General features: G+C 39.0%; 1 protein-coding gene across 1 annotated transcript in view; it reads right to left on the reverse strand.

The window, feature by feature from the left end:
* The window catches only part of LOC124993561 (uncharacterized), a 62,428-nt gene extending 42,677 nt beyond the window's left edge, over positions 1-19,751 (reverse strand). The window contains exons 1-2 of the mRNA XM_047565446.1: positions 19,746-19,751; positions 19,509-19,619 (exon numbers count right to left, since the gene is read on the reverse strand). Of these exons, the coding sequence (XP_047421402.1) occupies positions 19,509-19,619; positions 19,746-19,751 (117 nt within the window). The remainder of the gene's footprint in view (positions 1-19,508; positions 19,620-19,745) is intronic.
* Positions 19,752-20,022: the final 271 nt, after the last annotated feature.

Below are 20,022 nucleotides of genomic sequence, written 5' to 3' on the forward strand. Positions count from 1 at the left end.
CATATGATTCCTATATTTAAGTCTATTGATGTGATGAATTACATTTACTGATTTCCATATGTTGAACCAACCTTGCGTCTCTGGAACGAACCCCAATTGATTATGGTACAATATATTATTAATATGGTTTTGCATGCCTTTGCCAGAATTTTATTTATTTATTTATTTTATTTTATTTTAATTTAATTTAATTTTATTATTGTATACAAATGGGATACATGTTGTTTCTCTATTTGTACATGGAGTCAAGGCATACCATTTGTGTAATCATAAATTTACATAGGGCAATGATGTTTGATTCATTATTTTTTTACCCTTCCCCCCCACCCCTCCCACCCCTCTTTTCCCTCTATACAGTCCTTCTTTCCTCATTCTACCACCCTCCTTATCCCTAACCCTAACCCTAACCCTAACGCTAACCCCTCCCACCCCCCATTATATGTCCTCATCCGCTTATCAGCGAGATCATTCGTCCTTTAGTTTTTTGAGATTGGCTTATCTCACTTAGTATGATATTCTCCAATTTCATCCATTTGCCTGCAAATGCCATAATTTTATCATTCTTCATTGTGCAGTAATAGTCCATTGTATAAATATGCCACAGTTTCTTTATCCATTTATCAACTGAAGGGCCTCTAGTTTGGTTCCACATTCTGGCTATGGTGAATTGAGCAGCAATGAACATTGCTGTGGCTGTATCTCTGTAGTATGCTGATTTTAAGTCCTTTGGGTATAGGCCAAGGAGTGGGATAGCTGGGTGAAATGGTGGTTCCATTCCAAGCTTTCTGAGGAATCTCCATAGTGCTTTCCAGAGTGGCTGCACTAATTTGCAACCCCACCAGCAACATATGAGTGTACCTTTTCCCCCACATCCTCGCCAATGCCTATTGTTGCTTGTGTTCTTGATAATCAACATTGTAATTGGGGTGAGATGAAATCTTAGGGTAGTTTTGATTTGCATTTCTCTTATTACTAGAGATGTTGAACATTTTTTCATATATCTGTTGATTGCTTGTACATCTTCTTCTGTGAAGTGTCTGTTCATTTCCTTAGCCCATTATTTGATTGCATTATTTGTATTCTTGTTCATTCCGAATTTTAGTAATTTGAGTTTCCTTCCTCATTCTCTTTGTTAGTGTGGCTAAGGGTTTATCAATTTTGTTTATTCTTTCAAAGAACCAACTATTTATTTTGTTATTTTTCCGATTGTTTCTTTTGTTTCAATTTCATTGATTTCGGCTCTGATTTTAACTATTTCCTGTCTTCTACTACTTTTGGTGTTGGTCTGCTCTTCTTTTTCTAGGGCTTTGAGCTGTAGTGTTAAGTCATTTATTTGTTGATTTCTACTTCTTTTGTTGAATGTGCCCCATGAAATAAATCTTCCTCTAAGTACTGCTTTCATAGTGTCCCAGAGATTTTGATATGATGTGTCTTTGTTCTTGTTTACTTCTAAGAATTTTTTTATTTCCCTCCTGATGTCTTCTGTTATCCATTCATCATATAATAGTGTATTATTTAATCTCCAGGTATTGGAGAAGTTTCTGTTTTTTATTCTGTCATTTATTTCTAATTTCAATCCATTATGATTTGATAGAGTACAAGGTAGTATCTCTATCTTCTTGTATTTGCTAACAGTAGCTTTGTGGCATAAAATATGGTCTATTTTAGAGAAGGATCCATGTGCTGCTGAGAAGAAAGTGTATTCATTCTTTGTTGGATGGTTTATTCTATATATGTAGGTTAAGTCTAAATTGTTGATTGTGTTATTGAGATCTATGGCTTCTTTATTCAATTTGTGTTTGGAAGATCTATCCAGTGGTGAGAGAGGTGTGTTAAAATCGCCTAGTATTATTGTGTTGTGGTCTATTTGATTTCTGGAATTGAGAAGGATTTGTTTGACGTACGTGGATGAGCCAATGTTCGAGGCATAGATATTTATGATATGTCTTGCTGATTTATGCTTCTCTTAAGCAGCATGTAATGTCCTTCTTTATTCCTTCTGACTAGTTTTGACTTGAAGTCCACATTATCTGAAATGAGGATGGATACTCCTGCTTTTTTGCTGTGTCCATGTGCAAGGTACGTTTTTTTCCCATCCTTTCACCTTTAGTCTATGGGTATCTCTTTCTATGAGATGAGTCTCTTGCAGGCAGATATTGTTGGCTTTTTCTTTTTAATCCAATCTGCCAGTCTATGTCTTTTGATTGATGAGTTCAGGCCATTAACATTCAGGGTTTTTATTGTGATATGATTTGTATTCCTGGTCATTTGACTCATTTTTGTTTTTTGACATGATTTGGTTTCTCCTTTATTTGGCTATTCCTTTAGGCTACTTCCTCCTGTTGCTGATTTGCATCATTCTTTTTCATGTCTTCCTCATGGAGTATTTTGCTGAGAATGTTCTGTAATGCCAGCTTTCTTTTTGTAAATTCCTTTAGCTTTTGTTTATCATGGAAGGATCTTATTTAGTCATCAAATCTGAAAGTAAGTTTTGCTGGGTATAAGATTCTTGGTTGGCATCCGTTTTCTTTCAGGGCTTGGTAAATGTTGTTCCAGGCCCTTCTAGCTTTTAGGGTCTGGATTGAAAAATCTGCTGATATCCGTATTGGTTTCCCCCTGAATGTAATTTGATTCTTTTCTCTCACGGCCTTTAAAATTCTGTCTTTATTTTGTATGTTAGGTATAATCATAATAATGTGCCTTGGTGTGGGTCTGTTGTAATTTTGTATATTTGGAGTCCTATAAGCCTCTTGTACTTGGTTTTCCATTTCGTTCTTCAGATTTGGGAAATTTTCTGATATTATTTCATTGAATAGATTGTTCATTCCTTTGGTTTGTTTCTCTAAGCCTTCCTTAATCCCAATAATTCTTAAATTTGGCCTTTTCATGATATCCCATAATTCTTGTAGATTCTGTCCATGATTTCTTACCATCTTCTCTGTTTGGTCAACTTTGTTTTCAAGATTAAGTATTTTGTCTTGAATGTCTGAGGTTCTGTCTTCCAGGTGTTCTATCCTATTGGTTTTGCTTTCTATGGAGTTTTTAACTTGGTTTATTGTTTCCTTCATTTCAAGGATTTCTGTTTTTTTTTTTTTTTTTTTTTTTTTTTTTTTCAAAATCTCTAACTCTTTATTGAAATGATCTCTTGCTTCCCGTATTTGGTGCGATCATTTAATGCCTGCATTTGCTATTTCATCTCCTTCTTCAATGCCTGCATTTGCTCTTTCATCTCCTCGTTTGCTTCCCTGATTGTTTTAATTATGTACATTCTGAACTCCCTTTCTGACATTTCTTCTCCTGTGCTGTCATTGGGTTTTATTGATACAGTATCTAGGTTTGTTTGAGACATTTTCTTCCCTTGTTTTCTCATATTGGTCAGCTGTCAGTGGGACCCTGAGATATTGCAGATTTCCTCTATTGGCTTATAGTGTCCCTGTAGATTTCCAGTGTATCACCTCCCAGCCTTCAGTAGCCTGAAGTGTTGGAGGAACTTCATAATGCAGTGCTTCTGAAGAAAGCTGCCCTTAGCCTCCTACTGGTTCCAGGGCTGGGAGCTGGTTCATGTGGAAAGGCTCTCACTGGGGGGCCTGCACTGCACAGCTGGCTGTGTGGGAGGAGCCCACTGCTAGAGTGTGCAAGGCTACCTGGGGAAGACTCTAGCTCCCTGCTCTGATAAGACTCCCCTATCCGTGCCTGCCACCCAGGCCGAGCTTCACCCAGTGGGGGAGACTCACCCCATGGCTCTATTTTAGTCCGAGTCTCTCAATGCCTCTCCTTCTTGAGTCCTGGGTTCTGGAGCGACAGGAGATGCAGTCACCCTCTAGTCTGCCATCTTGAATTGCCCCATGGAAAGAGCCTGTGGCCAGAGGGGGCAGGGCCACCTGGAGAAGTCTCTGGCTGCCCTGCCCTGATCCCAGAGGCTGCTTGTGGGTTGAAGCTCTCCGTTGGCTTGGGGACTTGTGGCTGGCTCTGTGTAGAAAGGCTCTTACCGGGCGGTCTGCTCTGAGAAGCCAGCCTTGAAAGGCACCTCCCACCGGAGGGGGCTGGGCTGCTTGGGGAAGTCCCTGGCTGCCCTGTCCTGGTCCCTGAAGCTGCTTTCGGGCCAGAGCTTGCCTTGCTGGCTCCGGGACTTGGAGCTGGTTCTGATCCCAGAATTTTATTAAGAATGTTTGCATCTATGTTCATCAGAGATATTGGTCTGAAGTTTTCTTTGCTTGATGTGTTTTTGTCGACTTTTGGTATCAGGATGATACTAGCCTCATAGAATGAGTTTGGAAGAGTCACTTCTTTTTCTATTTCATGGGACAATTTGAGGAGTATTGGTGTTAATTCTTCTTTGAAGGTCTAGTAGAACTCAACTGAGAATTCATCTGGTCCTGGGCTTTTCTTGGTTGGTAGACTTTTGATGATATCTTCTATTTCATTGCTTGAAACTTATCTGTTTAAATTGAGTATGTCCTCCTGATTCATTTTGGGAGGATCATATGTCTCTAGAAATTTGTCAATCTCTTCAATATTTTCTATTTTATTTGAGTATAAATTTTCAAAATATTTTCTAATTATCTTCTCTATTTCAGTAGTGTCTGTCATGACATTTCCTTTTCATCACAAACTTTAGCAATTTGAGTTTTTTCTCTCTTTCTCTTTGTTAGTGTGGCTAAGGTTTTATCAATTTTATTTATTTTTTCAGAAAACAATTTTTTGTTTTATCAATTTTTTCAATTGTTTCTTTTATTGATTTCATTGATTTCAGCTCTGATTTTAATTATTTCCTGTCTTCTGCTGTTTTGGTGATGATTTGTTCTTCTTTTCTAGGGCTTTGAGATGTAATGTTAGATTATTTATTTGTTGACTTTTTATTCTTTTAATGTATGAACTCAGTGCATTAAACTTTACTTTTTCATTGCCTTCATAGTGTTCCAGAGATTTTGATATACTGCATCAGTGTACTCATTTACCTCTAAGTATTTTTTAATTTCCTCGTTTATCCATTCACCATTCAATAACATGCCATTTAGTCTCCAGTTGTTGGAGTAGCTTCTATTTTTAATTCTATTGTTGATTTCTAGATTCAGTCTGTTATGATCTGATAGAATGTAGAGTAGTATTTTTATTTTTTTGTGTTAGGTGACAGTTTTTTTATGGCATAACATGGTCTATTTTCTAGAAGAATCCATGCGCTGCTGAGAAAAAAGTGTATTCACTCAATGATGGATGAAATACTCTATATATGTCCATTAAGTCTAAATCATTGATTGTATTATTTAGGTCTAGTTTCTTTGTTTAGTTTTTGTTTGGAAGCTCTATCCAATAGTGAAAGATGTATGTTAAAGTCACCTAGTATTATTGTGTTTTGGTCTATTCAGTTCTTGAAATTGAGATGGGTTTGTTTGATGTACATAGATGCTCCACTATTTGGGGCAAACATATTTACAATTATTATGTCTTGGTGTATGTTTCCCTTAAGCAGTATGAAATGTCCTTCTTTGTTCCTTCTGACTAACTTTGGCTTGAAGTCCACTTTATCTGATATGAGGATGGAAACCCCTGCTTGCTTGTTTATGCAGTCCTTGTGAGTGATATGTTTTTTCCCATCCTTTTACTTTCAATCTGTGAATGTCTTTTCCTAGGAGATGAAACTTTTGAAGATTCAATATTGTTGGACTTTTTTTTTTTTTTTTAAATCCAATCTGTCTGTCTATGTCTTTTGATTGATGAGTTTATACCATTAACATTCAGGGTTATTATCAAGATATGACTTATATTCGCAGTCATTTTGGTTTATTTTTGGTTATGAACTTGAATTGGTTTCTCCTTTGATTGACCTTTTCTTTAGTGTAGTTCCTCTCTTTTCTGGTTTTCATTATTTTTGTTTTTGTTTTCATTTTCTCCTCATGGAATATTTTGCTGAGAATGTTCTGTAGTTCAGGATTTCTAGTTGTAAATTTTTTTACATTTTTTTTTTATCATGGAAGGTTTATTTCATCTTCAAATCTGAAGCTTAATTTTGCTGTATATAAAATTATTGATTGGCATTCATTTTCTTCCAGAGTTTGATATATGTTATTCCAGGACCTGCTGACATTGTGGGTGGGGGTTGAGAAATCAGCTGAAATCCGAATTGGTTTCCCCCCTACCTAATTTGATTTTTTTCTCTCTTAGCCTTTAAAATTCTATCCTTATTCTGTAAGTTATTCATTCTCATTATAATGTACCTTGGATTGGGTCTGCTGTAATTTTGTACATTTGAGGTCCAGGAAGCATCTTGTAGTTGATTTTCCATTTCATTCTTTAGTTTTTTGGGAAGTTTTTTGATATTATGTCATTAAAAAGATTGTGCATTCCTTTGGTTTATATCTCTACACCTTCATCTATTCTGATAAATCTTAAATTTGGTCTTTTCATGTTTTCTGATATTTCTTGGAAGTTCTGTTCATGTTCATGGTTTCTTACCATCTCTTCATGTGGTCAACTTTATTTTCAAGAGTATATATTTTGTCTTCATTGTCTGAGGTTCTGTTTTCCAAGTGGTCTAGTCTGTTGGTGATACTTTCCATTAAATTTTTAATTTGGTTTATAATTTCCTTCATTTCAAGGATTTCTGCTTGATTCTGTTTATAATCTCTACCTCTTTATTGAACTGATCTTTCACTTTCTATATTTTCTCTCTGATACCATCCTTCATTTTGAAGATCAATCTAACTATGTATTTTCTGAACTCCTTCTCTGACATTTTTCTACTGTGTTGTCTATGGATTCTATTATTGGAACATCTTGGTTTGTTTGAGGCACTTTCTTCCCTTATTTTTTCATGTTGTGGTTCTTCTCATCTAGTGGTATGAATCTGGGGCAGTACAGATTCTATCCTTTGTCTCATAGTGTTCCTGAAGGCTTCCAGTACCTTATCTTTAAGGGGGAAACCAATATTAACAGCATCCAATGCAAACAATATATCACCTTAAACCAAATGGCTCCTATTAAGGCATTTACAATTTTGTTACAATAAACAGAAATGAAATGATCAATTATTGTCTACAATATAAACAGTAAGTTTGCTAAGAGGGTTTGCCATTTCAAATGATGGACAATGAGGGAACGGAAGTAGTGTAAGGTGTGATGTTTATGAGGGAGGAGAGAATATAGAAGTAAAAATTTATAGCAAGAGCAAGGGAGGAATTAATAGAGGTTGGCTGTTAGTATGAGAGAAGTGAGAAAAAGAATTCAGGGAGACAGGTAGGTAAGAGAAAAAATATATATAGATTTTTTTAAAAGAAGTAAAGGTGTAAGAATACACAACAAAACTGTAGTATACTATTTACACACCCCATTCCTTAATAAGTTGACACATGAAAAATATGGATTCAAAGATGGTAGAGGTGTGAGACAGAGGGAAAAAAAAAAAAAAAAAGAAGAAGAAAAAATAGAAAAGTCTCTGTGGAAAATTGAATGATTGCTTCCATTGATTTTCAAAAATTTTCTCTATGATGAATCAAAATGCAGTCTTTAAGAATAAAAAAAATAATTAAAAAATTTTTCTCAGCTTCCCTTCTTCACCAATATGTGGGGTCGTCTGAAGTTTGGTGTTATCTACATTTCAGTGGGCGTCAGACCTGTTGGGTGGGTGAACCAATAGCAAAATGCCCTCACACCCTCTTCCAATCTTCCCACCCATTGTAGTGGGTCCCTTCTCTCCCTGTACACTTCAGGACTCATTGAACTGGAGAGAACCCAGTTTTCTCCAGTTCCTTCAACCCATGCTTCCCCCCACCCCAGGGAACTTCCCCTAGTCTCCAGTTTTCCACAGGCTTGCCAGACCCAGACTGGCCCCACAAATCTAGCTACAATCTGATGGACCTGGACTTCAGTTTCCCCAGGCCCTGTCTTGCTGCAGTCCCAAGATCTCAATGCCCTTTCAACTTACAGAGAGACCACCATGTATGTGCTCACACAAAGGAGTGACCTTGCAAAGAGGCAGCCAGATGGCAGCCATACCACACTGAGCAGAAAGACCTCAGGTACAAGCAGACCTGCAGGTACCCCAATATATCTCCAGGTCCTAGTCTGTGTGCCCTGAGATGACAGTAGTGGCAGCAGTAAACCTGCAGACCCAGTCTGGTGTCACAAAATGGCAGCAGCCACATGTAACCAAACCTGTGGGTACTGTGAAAATGGACTTCCAGGCAATAGTGGGCAGCAGGAGGCAGTCTGCTGGTGCTCTTCAGTCTAATGGTGGACAACTGGTGGGTGGACATCAGGCAGTGGGCAATGGGTAGGTGAAAGTCAGTGATGGGCAGGCAAGAGGTGGGCAAATGGGCAAATGGCAGATGATAGGCAGAAGTCAGCAAGTGATCTGCACTCAAAAGCTAGGTGATATGCTGGCAGAGGACAGGAATCACAGGGGACAAATGGGGATCTGTGGCAGCAATGACTGTCTCCCAAAGAATATTTCCTCTGCTTGAATCCCAACTCATGAAGCAACAAGGAATACAACTTCCCTCTAGTGCCCCATCTTGAATCTCAATAATTATAGGTTAAGAGCTACCATTTTTAGTGCTTCCAGATGATCAAGTTTACTGTAAGGCAGATTTTCTCCAACTCATCGCTGACATTTTGTGTTAGATATTTTTTTTGTGATGAGCTATCCTGTGCACTGTAAGATGGTAAGCAGCATCTTCTACCAGTGACATCTCCCCTAAATTATGACAATCAAAAATTTAGGCATTGCCAAAAGTCTCATAAAGTAAAGACTTCCCCCACTTGAGGGCTCATGCTCTTTGATAAGAAGTAAACACAGGTATATGTTCTAGTATAACATAAGTCTCAGTAGAGTATAAGATAAATACTGTAATTATTCCCCTTTAATAGAGAAGTAAACAGAAACCCAGAGAGCTAAATGACTTATCCATGGTCACCTGGGTCATTCTGCAGGAAAATTCCATATCTGTTTAAATATAATATCTGAGATCTTTCTAAAATGCCCTTAATTTCTATTTTCTACTTCAAAATGTCCAGAATCCAGATGGATGCAATGGGCCGAATAATCAGCTTCCCAGTCATACAGGTACAGCTCTGCAGCTGTGCCCCTGACTGATGCACCTTGAGGATCTGGCTGGATTCTCAAGCTGATTTAGGTCAGCTTGAGAAAGCATTGGTCTACACAAAATTAGCAGGAACTTCTGTTCTCTGCCCTGCTGTTTGCTTACAGAGGGAATCCAAGTCTAATTTGGATTTGCACCTGACTCTAAGATGCATGCCAGCCCTTCATGCAGGGATGCTGGGCAACCACAGGTGTGCAGTCTATTTCAGGACATAGCCTCAGATTCCCTGACAGATGCAACATGCCCTGCATTTGCTCTGGATTAAAGATGACACTGTTACTGGTATGTTACTGGTATAGATGTGTCCTTTGCTCCTTATTCTCAGTGCCCCCACTGGCTTCCTTCATGGGTTCATTCATCCATTGCAACTGAATACTCATTCTGACTTCTGTGCCCATGCCCCCAACTGCCCACCATGCTCACCTACCCCAGCCCTGTCCTGAATTTTCCATGCCTTTAGGGGAAGATAAATATGTAATTGACAATTAGGAAATGGAGCATTCAGTTAGAGACACAGAGAAGAATGGTCAACTGTACTTGGAAGTAGATGTTCCAGGGAGTCTTAATAGGTAAACATGCAGAATTCTCTAAGTGGTGCACGAGAGAAGAGGACATTTCATGCAAGAAGAATCTCATATGAGAGAACAAAGAGGCTATAAGTAACAAGGTGTCTTGAGGCCACCTAAATACACTCAGAAGATGGTAAATCTCAGAGAGAAATGACCAGGAGCTGAGGAGGAGGATCTATGTCAGTCTTTAACTAAGGAAAAGAGCATGACTTTAAGAAAAGGAATAAAACATTGGGTTTGTAACAGGCACAGGCACAGTGGTGTGTGCCTGTAATTCCAGTGGCTGCAGAGGCTAAGGCAGGAGGATCACGAGTTCAAAGTCAGCCTCAGCAAAACAAGGCAACTCAGCGAGACTCTGTCTCTAAATGGAATAAAAAATAGGACTGGGGATGTGGCTCAGTGGTTAAGCACCCCTGGGTTCAACCCCCAGAGTCCCTCTGCCAAGAATACTTTGGATTTGCACTTCACAAAGATTAATTTACCACTTCTGAGCTTTGTGGTTTGTAGCTGGGCAAAACTGCAAGGGACCAGTAGAAACCAAATGGAAATTTGTTCAACTATCATTCAACAAGTGTTGAATACCTAACTTGTTCCCAGAATTTCCACTAGACAGCTGAAATAGAGTGATGAATAAACCTGACATTTTTCAAACACTTGTAGATCCCCTGTTCTGGTAGGCATGGCAGATATTAAACAATAGTCATCATTAATTACCTAATTAAAATGAAGTGTTCCAGGAAGAAGGAGTTACTGGATTGAAAGTATACAATGGAAAGCCCAACATAACCTGGGGTTGGAAAGCAGGCAGGGGTAGGGGAAGCTCCCCTCCTCTGTTAGAGATCTCAGGGCCCAAACAGTATAGTGAGTTAGACATATTTGGGGATTCTATTACAAATGCATCAAAAAAGATTTAGAGTAGAGTCAACTTCTTGAAACAGGGTTATCAAGACTTGTGAATAGTAGTGACAGCAGGATGGGAAGGTAGGGAGGTGGAGTCCAGAGGAGACACCTTCACTTTGCTTGGTCATGCTAGTTATTTGTATTTGGAAGTTACATGGAAGATCTCTCTCTCTCTCTCTCTCTCTCTCTCTCTCTCTCTCTCTCTCCATCCAGCTCCCCAAGGACATCTTGTTTGTTGAGCTTTTTGGATAGAGCCACAAGGTGAGATTGTGGCAGAGATGCTCCTTGCATTAGAAAAGCAGAGACAGCCTCTCTGGCAATGACACAAAAGAAGCTTGCATAGGAGGTGATTCACCTTAGTAATGCTCTACCATTGGCAACAAAACTCAAGGCAAGGCAGCAGCAATATGACCTCAGACTGCCCCCAACAAGCCAACAAGTCTGCCTAGAGGGAGACTATAGGCAGGGAAGTGCTAGCTCTTTCATGAGTGCAATGGTACAGCACATGCACAGGATATAAACATAGGATCTGCTGACCTGGGCAGGTCTTTATATCCTGAGCACATGTGGCACTGATCTCTGTCACCTGGACAATGGCCCTGAGAATAGGCATGTTTGTAGCTAACTCATTTTGCATGGCACCCAGTGAGGTGAAAATGACTCTGAGGTGAGGAGAGAGGAAGAGGTTTGTACGAATGTGAAGATGTCTTCCCCATTGGCCTCTGATGGAAGCTGTAGGACCCAGTGGAAAGGACACAAGTGTGGGAGCCACCTCATAAATTTGGAAGCTTGATCCACCCCCTCACAGTCAAGTGATGAGAACCTGTCTGCACTTCAGTGTCCAGTTAAATGGAGGAGGGGATAAGGAGATGGAGCTAACTAACATTGGACCAGGCACTTGACTGATCTCATCTGGCTTTACTTCATTACCACATGGGACACTGGTGTGCCGATTTTGTCTTACATGTGATCATACACCCACCTAAAGGTGTTTTTGAAAATCATGACCCAGACTATTATTGTTATAATTATTACTCTAAGTGCTATCCCCATTATACAGATAAAAAATCTGAGGCTGGAAAGCCACATAGCAAAAAAACTTTATCTAGTTTCAAAGCCCCTGTCCTGAATCACATAAAATGATTGCTTCCTTATCTCTGTCCTCTTCCCCAGATGTTGAAATCCATAGAAAATGAGTTCAAAAGGAAAAAAGAATTTAGTCCAATGATTCTTGAACAAATAATTTAATAATAGTTATTAAGAAAGTATTAAATTAAAATAATGCATTTATTTTAAAATTATTCTACAAATATTTATCAAGGACTATTTATATGCTAGTCATTTCATTTCTATGGGACATTTAAAAAAAAATTACCCAAGAATTCTTCCTAACCACAGTTTATAGTCTAATAAATACCTGCAGAAATCACTCTAGTGGTAGTGGGAATAGTAAATAATAATTCATAATGCACTGATTTATACTGATGTATACCATATTTCAGACATAATCTCTTTAGCATTTAGAATAATTCTCTTTGGTTGGGTGCCATTGTGCAGAGCAAGCCAGCCTGCCTGACCCCCATGCTGAGGTCAAACACCATTGCCGAGCCTTCCTGCCTCTCCCCCTACTGCTGAGGAACACTGCACTTGCCTCTGTGCTGACTCAGCACACCCTCAGTGGGGTTCCCCAGCTTCTTTGGAGGCTGGTGAATAATTCAAATAATTTTGAATTATTCCTGAGGGCTTAGCCATCATCATCAGAAGGGAAGTTCCCTTCCTGAGACACCTACAGGAGACTGGAGGCCCTTTGACAGGACTCAGAAATTGACAAGAGGAGGTATTTAGAGGCTCAGGACCAACTCAGAGCCTCCAGGTGAGTCTCTCCTACTGGCGAGGCTCCCCGGATGGGGAAGTAGTCCCAGAATGCAGGAAACTTCATGGAGTAGAGTTGCCCAGTGAGACTCCCCTGCTGCAGCCATGAACCCGGAGAACCAGGAGCATTGTAGAGGAGGGCTGCCCAGCAAGAGGCTTCAGTGCAGAGAGAGGGTCCCAGGCCCAGGCGGCAGGACTGGACCACAGGCAGCTTCTTGGAGGAGAGCCATCCAGCAAGAGTCTTCAGCACAGGGTGAGGCTCCATGGACCAGGCTGTAGGTCCGGACACCTGGAACATCATAGAGGAGGGCTGCCCAGACCAGGCGGTAGTTATGGAACAAAAGGAAGTTCTTGGAGGAGAGCTGTCAAGAGAGACTTCCACACTGGGTGAGTCTTTCCTGCCAGGTGGGCTTTCCCATCAGGCTGGTAGACCAGAAACACAGGCCCAGACCAGCCAAGCCCTAGCCCTCAGTCTAGTTCCCATTTGGTTGACCATCAGTCAACAAGTGGAGGAGACTCTGCCCACTAGCAGGGAATGTACCCCACCTGAAGTCTACCACCAATAGAGGGGCAGCTTCCTTGTGGAGCACTGCATTATCAAGTTCCTCCAAGACTTCAGGCTACTGAAGGCTAGGAGGTGAGTTATTGGAAATCTACAGTCAATAGGAGAACCCTGCAATATCTCAGAGTTTCACTACTAGAGGGCTAGATACCTGAGCAATATGAGAAAACAAGGGAAGAAAATGACCCAAACAAACCTAGATGCTACATCAATAATATCCAATGACAGCATGGCAGAATAAATGTCAGAAAGGGAATTGAGAATGTACAAAATTAAAATGATCAGGGAAACAAACAATGAGATCAAAGAGCAAATGCAGGCTTTGAATGATCGCACCACTCAAAAGTTAAAAGAGCAAATGCAGGAAGCAAAAGATCATTTCAATAAAGAGTTAGAGATATTGAAAAAAAAAAAAGAAACAAGCTGAAATCCTTGAAATGAAGGAAACAATAAACCAAATTAAAACCCCATAGAAAGTATAACCAATAGGATAGAACACCTGGAAGACAGAACCTCAGACATTCAAGACAAAATATTTAATCTTGAAAACAAAGTTGACCAAACAGAGAAGATGGTAAGAAATCAGGAACAGAATCTACAAGAATTATGGGATATCATGAAAAGGCCAAATTTAAGAATTATTGGGATTGAGGAAGGCACAGAGAAACAAACTAAAGGAATGAACAATCTATTCACAGACATAATATCAGAAAATTTCTCAAATCTGAAAAATGAAATGGAAAATCAAGTACAAGAGGCTTATAGGACTCCAAATACACAAAATCACAACAGACCCACACCAAGGAACATTATCATGAAAATATCTAACATACAAAATGAAGACAGAATTTTAAAGGCTGTGAGAGAAAAGAATCAAATTACATTCATGAGAAAACCAATATGGATATCAGCAGAATTTTCAATCCAGACCGTAAAAACTAGAAGGGCCTGGAAGAGCATTTTTCAATCTCTGAAAGAAAATGGACGCCAACCAAGAATGTTATACCCAGCAAAAATTACCTTCAGTTTTGACGATGAAATAAAATCCTTCCATGATAAACAGAAGCTAAAAGAATTTACAAAAAGAAAGGTGGCATTACAGAACATTCTCAGCAACATATTCCATGAGGAAGAGATAAAAATAAAGATGCAAATCAGCAAAGGGAGGAACTATCCTAAAGGAATTGTCAAATAAAGGAAAAACCAAGTCATGTCAAAAAAAATATGAGCCAAATGACTGGGAATACAAATCATATCTCAGTAATAACCCTGAATATTAATGGCCTGAACTCATCAATCAAAAGACATAGACTGGCATATTGGATTAAAAAGAAAGATCAAACAATTTGTTACCTGCAAGAGACTCATCTCATAGAAAGATATACCAAAAGATTAAAGGTGAAAGGATGGGGAAAAACATACCATGCACATGGACACAGAAAAAAGCTGGAGTATCCATCCTCATATCAGATGATGTGGACTTCAAGCCAAAGTTAGTCAGAAGAGATAAAGAAGGGCATTACATACTGCTTAAGGGAAGCATAAATCAGCAAGACATAATAATCATAAGTATCTATGCCCCAAACAGTGGTTCATGCATATATGTCAAACAAATCCTTCTCCATGCCAGAAATCAAATAGACCACAACACAATAATACTAGGTGATTTGAACACACCTCTCTCACCACTGGACAGATCCTCCAGACAAAAATTGAACAAAGAACAAAAACACAATCAATAATTTAGACTTAATGGACATTTATAGAATATACCATCCAACAAAGAGCGACCACTTTCTTCTCAGTAGCACATGCATCCTTCTCTAAAATAGACCATATATTATGCCACAAAGCTAATGTTAGCAAATACAAGAAGATAGAGACACTACATTGTATTCTATCAGATCATAATGGATTGAAATTAGAAATAAATGAAAGAGTAAAAAATAGAAACTACTCCAACACCTGGAGATTAAACAATATGCTGTTACATGATGAATGGATAACAGAAGATATTAGGAAGGAAATTAAAATTTCTTAGAGGTAAATGAGGACAAAGAAACATCATATCAAAATCTCTGGGACACTATGAAAGCAGTTCTTAGAGGAAAATTTATTTCATGGAGCACATTCAATAAAAGAAGAAAAAATCAACAAATAAATGACCTAACACTATGGCTCAAAGCCCTAGAAAATGAAGAACAGAGCAAAACCTAAAGTAGTACAAAACAGGAAATAGTTAAAATCAGAGCTGAAATCAACAAAATTGAAACAAAAGAAACAATCAAAAAATTGACAAAATAAATAGTTAGTTCTTTGAAAAAATAAACAAAATTGATAAACCCTTAGCCACACTAACAAAGAGAAGAGAGAAAACCCAAATTACTAAAATTCAGAATAAACAAGGAAATATCACAACAGACACAAGTGAAATACAAAACATAATTAGAAGCTATTTTGAAAATCTATACTCCAAAAATTGAAAATCTTGAAGACATCAACAAATTTCTAGAGACATATGAATTACCTAAACTGAACGAGGAGGACATACACAATTTAAATAGATCAATTTCAAGTAATGAAATAGAAGTCATCAAAAGCCTACCAACAAAGAAAAGCCCAGGACCAGATGGGTTATCAGCCAAGTTCTACAAAACTTTAAAGAAGAGCTCATTCCAATACTCCTCAAAGTATTTCATGAAATAGAAGAGGAGGGAACCCTCCCAAATTCATTCTATGAAGCCAATATCACCCTGATACCTAAATGAAGATAGACACACATCGAGGAAAGAAAATTTCAGGCCAATATCTTAATGAACATTGATGCAAAAATTCTCAACAAAATCTTAGCAAATCACATACAAAAATATATTAAAAAGATAGTGCACCATGATCAAGTGGTTTTTATCCCAGGGATGCAAGGTTGGTTCAACATCCAGAAATCAATAAATGTAATTCACCATATCAACAGACTTAAAGTCAAGATTCACATGATTATTTCAATAGATGCAGAAAAAGCATTTGATAAAATACAGCATCCCTTCATGCTCAAAACACTAGAAAAAATAGGGATTCCTTAACACTGTAAAGACCATCTATGCTAAGCCCATGGTCAATATCATTGTAAATGGTGAAAAACTGAAAGCATTCCCCCTAAAAACTAGAACAAGGCAGGGCTGCCCTCTTTCACCACTTCTATTCAACATTGTCCTTGAAACTCTAGCCAGAGCAATTAGACAGACCAAGGAAATTAAAGGGATATGAATTGGAAAAGAAGAACTCAAACTATCCCTATTTGCTGATGACATGATTATGTATCTAGAGGAACCAGGAAATTCTAACAGAAAACTTTTAGTACTCATAAGTGTATTCAGTAAAGTAGGAGGATATAAGATTAATGCTCATAAATCCAATGCATTTCTATACATGTGATGAATCCTCAGAAAGAGAAGTTAGGAAAACTACCCCCATTTACAATAGCCTCAAAAAAAATAAAATACTTGGGAATCAATCTAACAAAAGAGGTGAAAGACCTCTACAATAAGAACTACAGAACACTATAGAAAGAAATTTAAAAAACCTTAGAAGTTGGAAAGATTTCCAATGTTCTTGGATAGGCAGAATTAATATTGTCAAGATAGCTATTCTACCAAAAGTGCTATACAGATTCAATGCAATTCCAATTAAAATCCCAATGATGTACCTTACAGAAATAGAGCAAGCAACCATGAAATTCATCTGGAAGAATAAAAACCCCAGAATAGCTAAAACAATCCTTAGCAGGAAGAGTGAAGCATGGGGTATCGCAATACCAGAACTTCAACTATACTACAAAGCAATAGTAACAAAAAATGGCATGGTATTGGCACCAAAATAGACAGGTAGATCAATGGTACAGAATAGAGGACATGGACACAAACCCAAATAAATACAATTTTCTCATACTAGACAAAGGGGCCAAAAATATGCAATGGAGATAAGATAGCCTCTTCAACAAATGGTGCTGGGAAAACTGGAAATCCATATGCAACAGAATGAAACTAAACCCCTATCTCTCACCCTGCAGAAAACTCAACTCAAATGGATCAAGGACCTTGGAATCAGACCAGAGACCCTGCATCTTGTAGAAGAAAAAGTAGGTCCAAATCTTCAACATGTTGGCTTAGGATCAGACTTCCTCTACAGGACTCCTATAGCACAAGAAATAAAAGGAAGAATCAATAACTGGAAATAGATTCAAACTAAAAAGCTTTCTCTCAGCAAAGGAAACTATCAGCAATGTGAAAAGAGAACCTACAGAGTGGGAGAAAATATTTGCCCACTCATACTTCAGATAGAGCACTAATTTCCAGAATATATAAAGAACTCAAAAAAACTACACAAAGAATACAAATAACCCAATCAACAAATGGGCTAAGGATATGAATAGACACTTCACAGAAGAAGATCTAGAAACAATCAATAAACGTGAAAAAATGTTCACCATCTTTAGTAATAAGAGAAATGCAAATCAAAACTTCCCTAAGATTCCATCTCACCCCAATTAGAATGGTGATTATCAAGAATACAAGCAACAATAAGTATTGGAGAGAATGTGGGGAAAAAGGTGCACTCATACATTGCTGGTGGTGCTGCAAATTAGTGCAGCCACTCTGGAACCACCATTTGACCCAGCTATCCCACTCCTCAGCCTATACCCAAAGGACTTAAAATCTGCATACTACAGAGATGCTGCCACATCAATGTTCATAGCTGCTCAGTTCACAATAGCCCGATTGTGGAACCAGCTGAGATGCCCTTCAATTGATGAATCGATAAAGAAACTGTGGTGTATATATATACAGTGGAATATTACTCAGCCATAAGAAAAATAAAATTATGGCATTTGTAGGCAAATGGATGAAATTGGAGAATATCATGCTAAGTGAGATAAGCCAATCTCAAAAATCCAAAGGACAAATGATCTTGCTGATAAGCAGATGATGACACATATAGAGGGGTGGGAGGGGGGCAAGAATGGAGGAAGGAAGGACTGTACAGAGGGAAAAGAGGGGTGGGATGGGTGGGGGGAAGGGAAAAGAAAAAATAACAGAATGAATCAAACACCATTACCCTATGTAAACATATAAGTATACAAATGGTATGCCTCTACTTCATGTACAGAGAAAGAAATTGTACCCCATTTGTTAACAATAAAAATAAATTAAAAAAAGAACATTTAGAAATCTAAAAAAAATGATGCATCTAATAGGTATTTGGAATCATAACAATGTTAGTTTAGATCTTTTTACAATTACACTGTTACCTCTAAGCTAGTCAAAAGAATAAGATTTCTATGCTATCTTCTGACAATTTTGGAGAAAAGTTGTTAAATAACCTAAATGATTTCAATCCGTGGAACATGCTAAAACATACTGCAAGGTATTGTTGAGAGCAGGGTGGTATCTGTGCTGCTAACTGTCTCAAGGACAAACAGGACTGCTGGGCCCTTGTGCTTACCAAGGTTGTTAAGAGATATTTGTCCAAGGAATGTGCAGCTGCCTGGAGACCTTATCCATCAAGGATGGGAGTGGGGCTTAGCCCCAACTCATCTCCTGCATAGTTCACCCCTTCCCTCCTCCCTTCTTCCACTAGGACCGTTCAGTTCTGGCAGGACCCAATGAAAATCAAATAGATTGGCAGGACCCAACCAGAGGAGGACTAATGTTTAGCTGTTCAAATGTTAACCAATTAAAAGAACACTGTAAAACTGCTTGCCTTTTATTATAAAAACCCTACTAACAAGGGCTCGGGGCCTCTCTTAGCATCACCGGTTAAGGACGCAGAGGACCAGGCTCGAGCTTGCTAATAAATGACTCTTTGTTGCTTGCATTGATCGTTGTCTCTGGTGGTCTTTGTGGGGTCTCAAGCCTTTGGGCACAACATATGGGGGCTCGTCTGGGATGCCCCAAGCCCACCCAGACACCTGATCATAGAGTCATAAGTGACACCTTTGGCTGGTGAGTAAGGCATTGCCGTGTGTTTTCTGGTCTGGATTGCCTGCAGATTCTGGTTCTGGGCTGGCATAGTCCTGGCGGATGCACTATAGGACCCCAGCAGGGTCTTGGGAGATGTCCCCTTGACCCATCGGGCGACTTTGTCGCATCTGGTGACTCTGTCACATCTGGGAAGCTTCTGCGCTGCATCTGGGCGACTCTGTCGCATTTGGGTGACTCTCACATCTGGGAAGCTTCTGTGCTGCATCTGGGAAGCTTCTGTGCTGCATTCGGGCGACTTTGTCGCATCTGGGTAACTCTTTGTCCCATTTGGGCATTGTGTTGCATCTGGACAACTCTTTGATATAATCAGAAATTGTTTGTTTTTATTGACAAAGTACCAGCTAGCCAATTTTTGATTTGGCGCGCTATGTGTCTGTCTGTTTGTGTATTGTATTATATGGTCTTTACTCTTGCCTTCTATTAAGTTCTTCATTGTGTTAGTCTGTTATAATTCACCACCGTTCCTCACTCCCAACTCCTCCTCCAACACTTCGGCGGCGGCGGCGGCGGCGGCCACACACCGTTCCTCACTCTCAAACTTCTCATCTCCAATCTGGAGGAAAACGGGTCTATAGATCTCCTGATAGAAAGGAGTAATACTAATCAATGGTCAAATTCATTTCATCCTTTTGGAATTATACAGGAAACAGGTTTTCAACCGGATAGACGACCAGCAGCAGCTCTCTGCTGTGACAACATTTCCAACCCACATCGGTGTCGTCTGGCCCGGTTTCTTTCTTATCTAACCTTTACATCTCTCCTCCTCTCAATAGTTGGATATCTAATTGTTATAGAGATGGACCAAACTCAAAGTACCCCTTTGACTATTATGGTCAGCCATTTTGAGGAGGTTCAAGCCAGAGCACGTAATTTGTCAGTTGAAATCAGTAAAAGAAAACTTGTAACTTTTTGCAAGTCGGATTGGCCCACCTTCAAGTGGGATGGCCCCCAGAGGGAACCTTCCACCTTCCAACTATCCGAAA

This window comes from Sciurus carolinensis, chromosome 9, assembly GCF_902686445.1.
Source record: "Sciurus carolinensis chromosome 9, mSciCar1.2, whole genome shotgun sequence".
NCBI classification, from domain to species: Eukaryota; Metazoa; Chordata; class Mammalia; order Rodentia; family Sciuridae; genus Sciurus; species Sciurus carolinensis.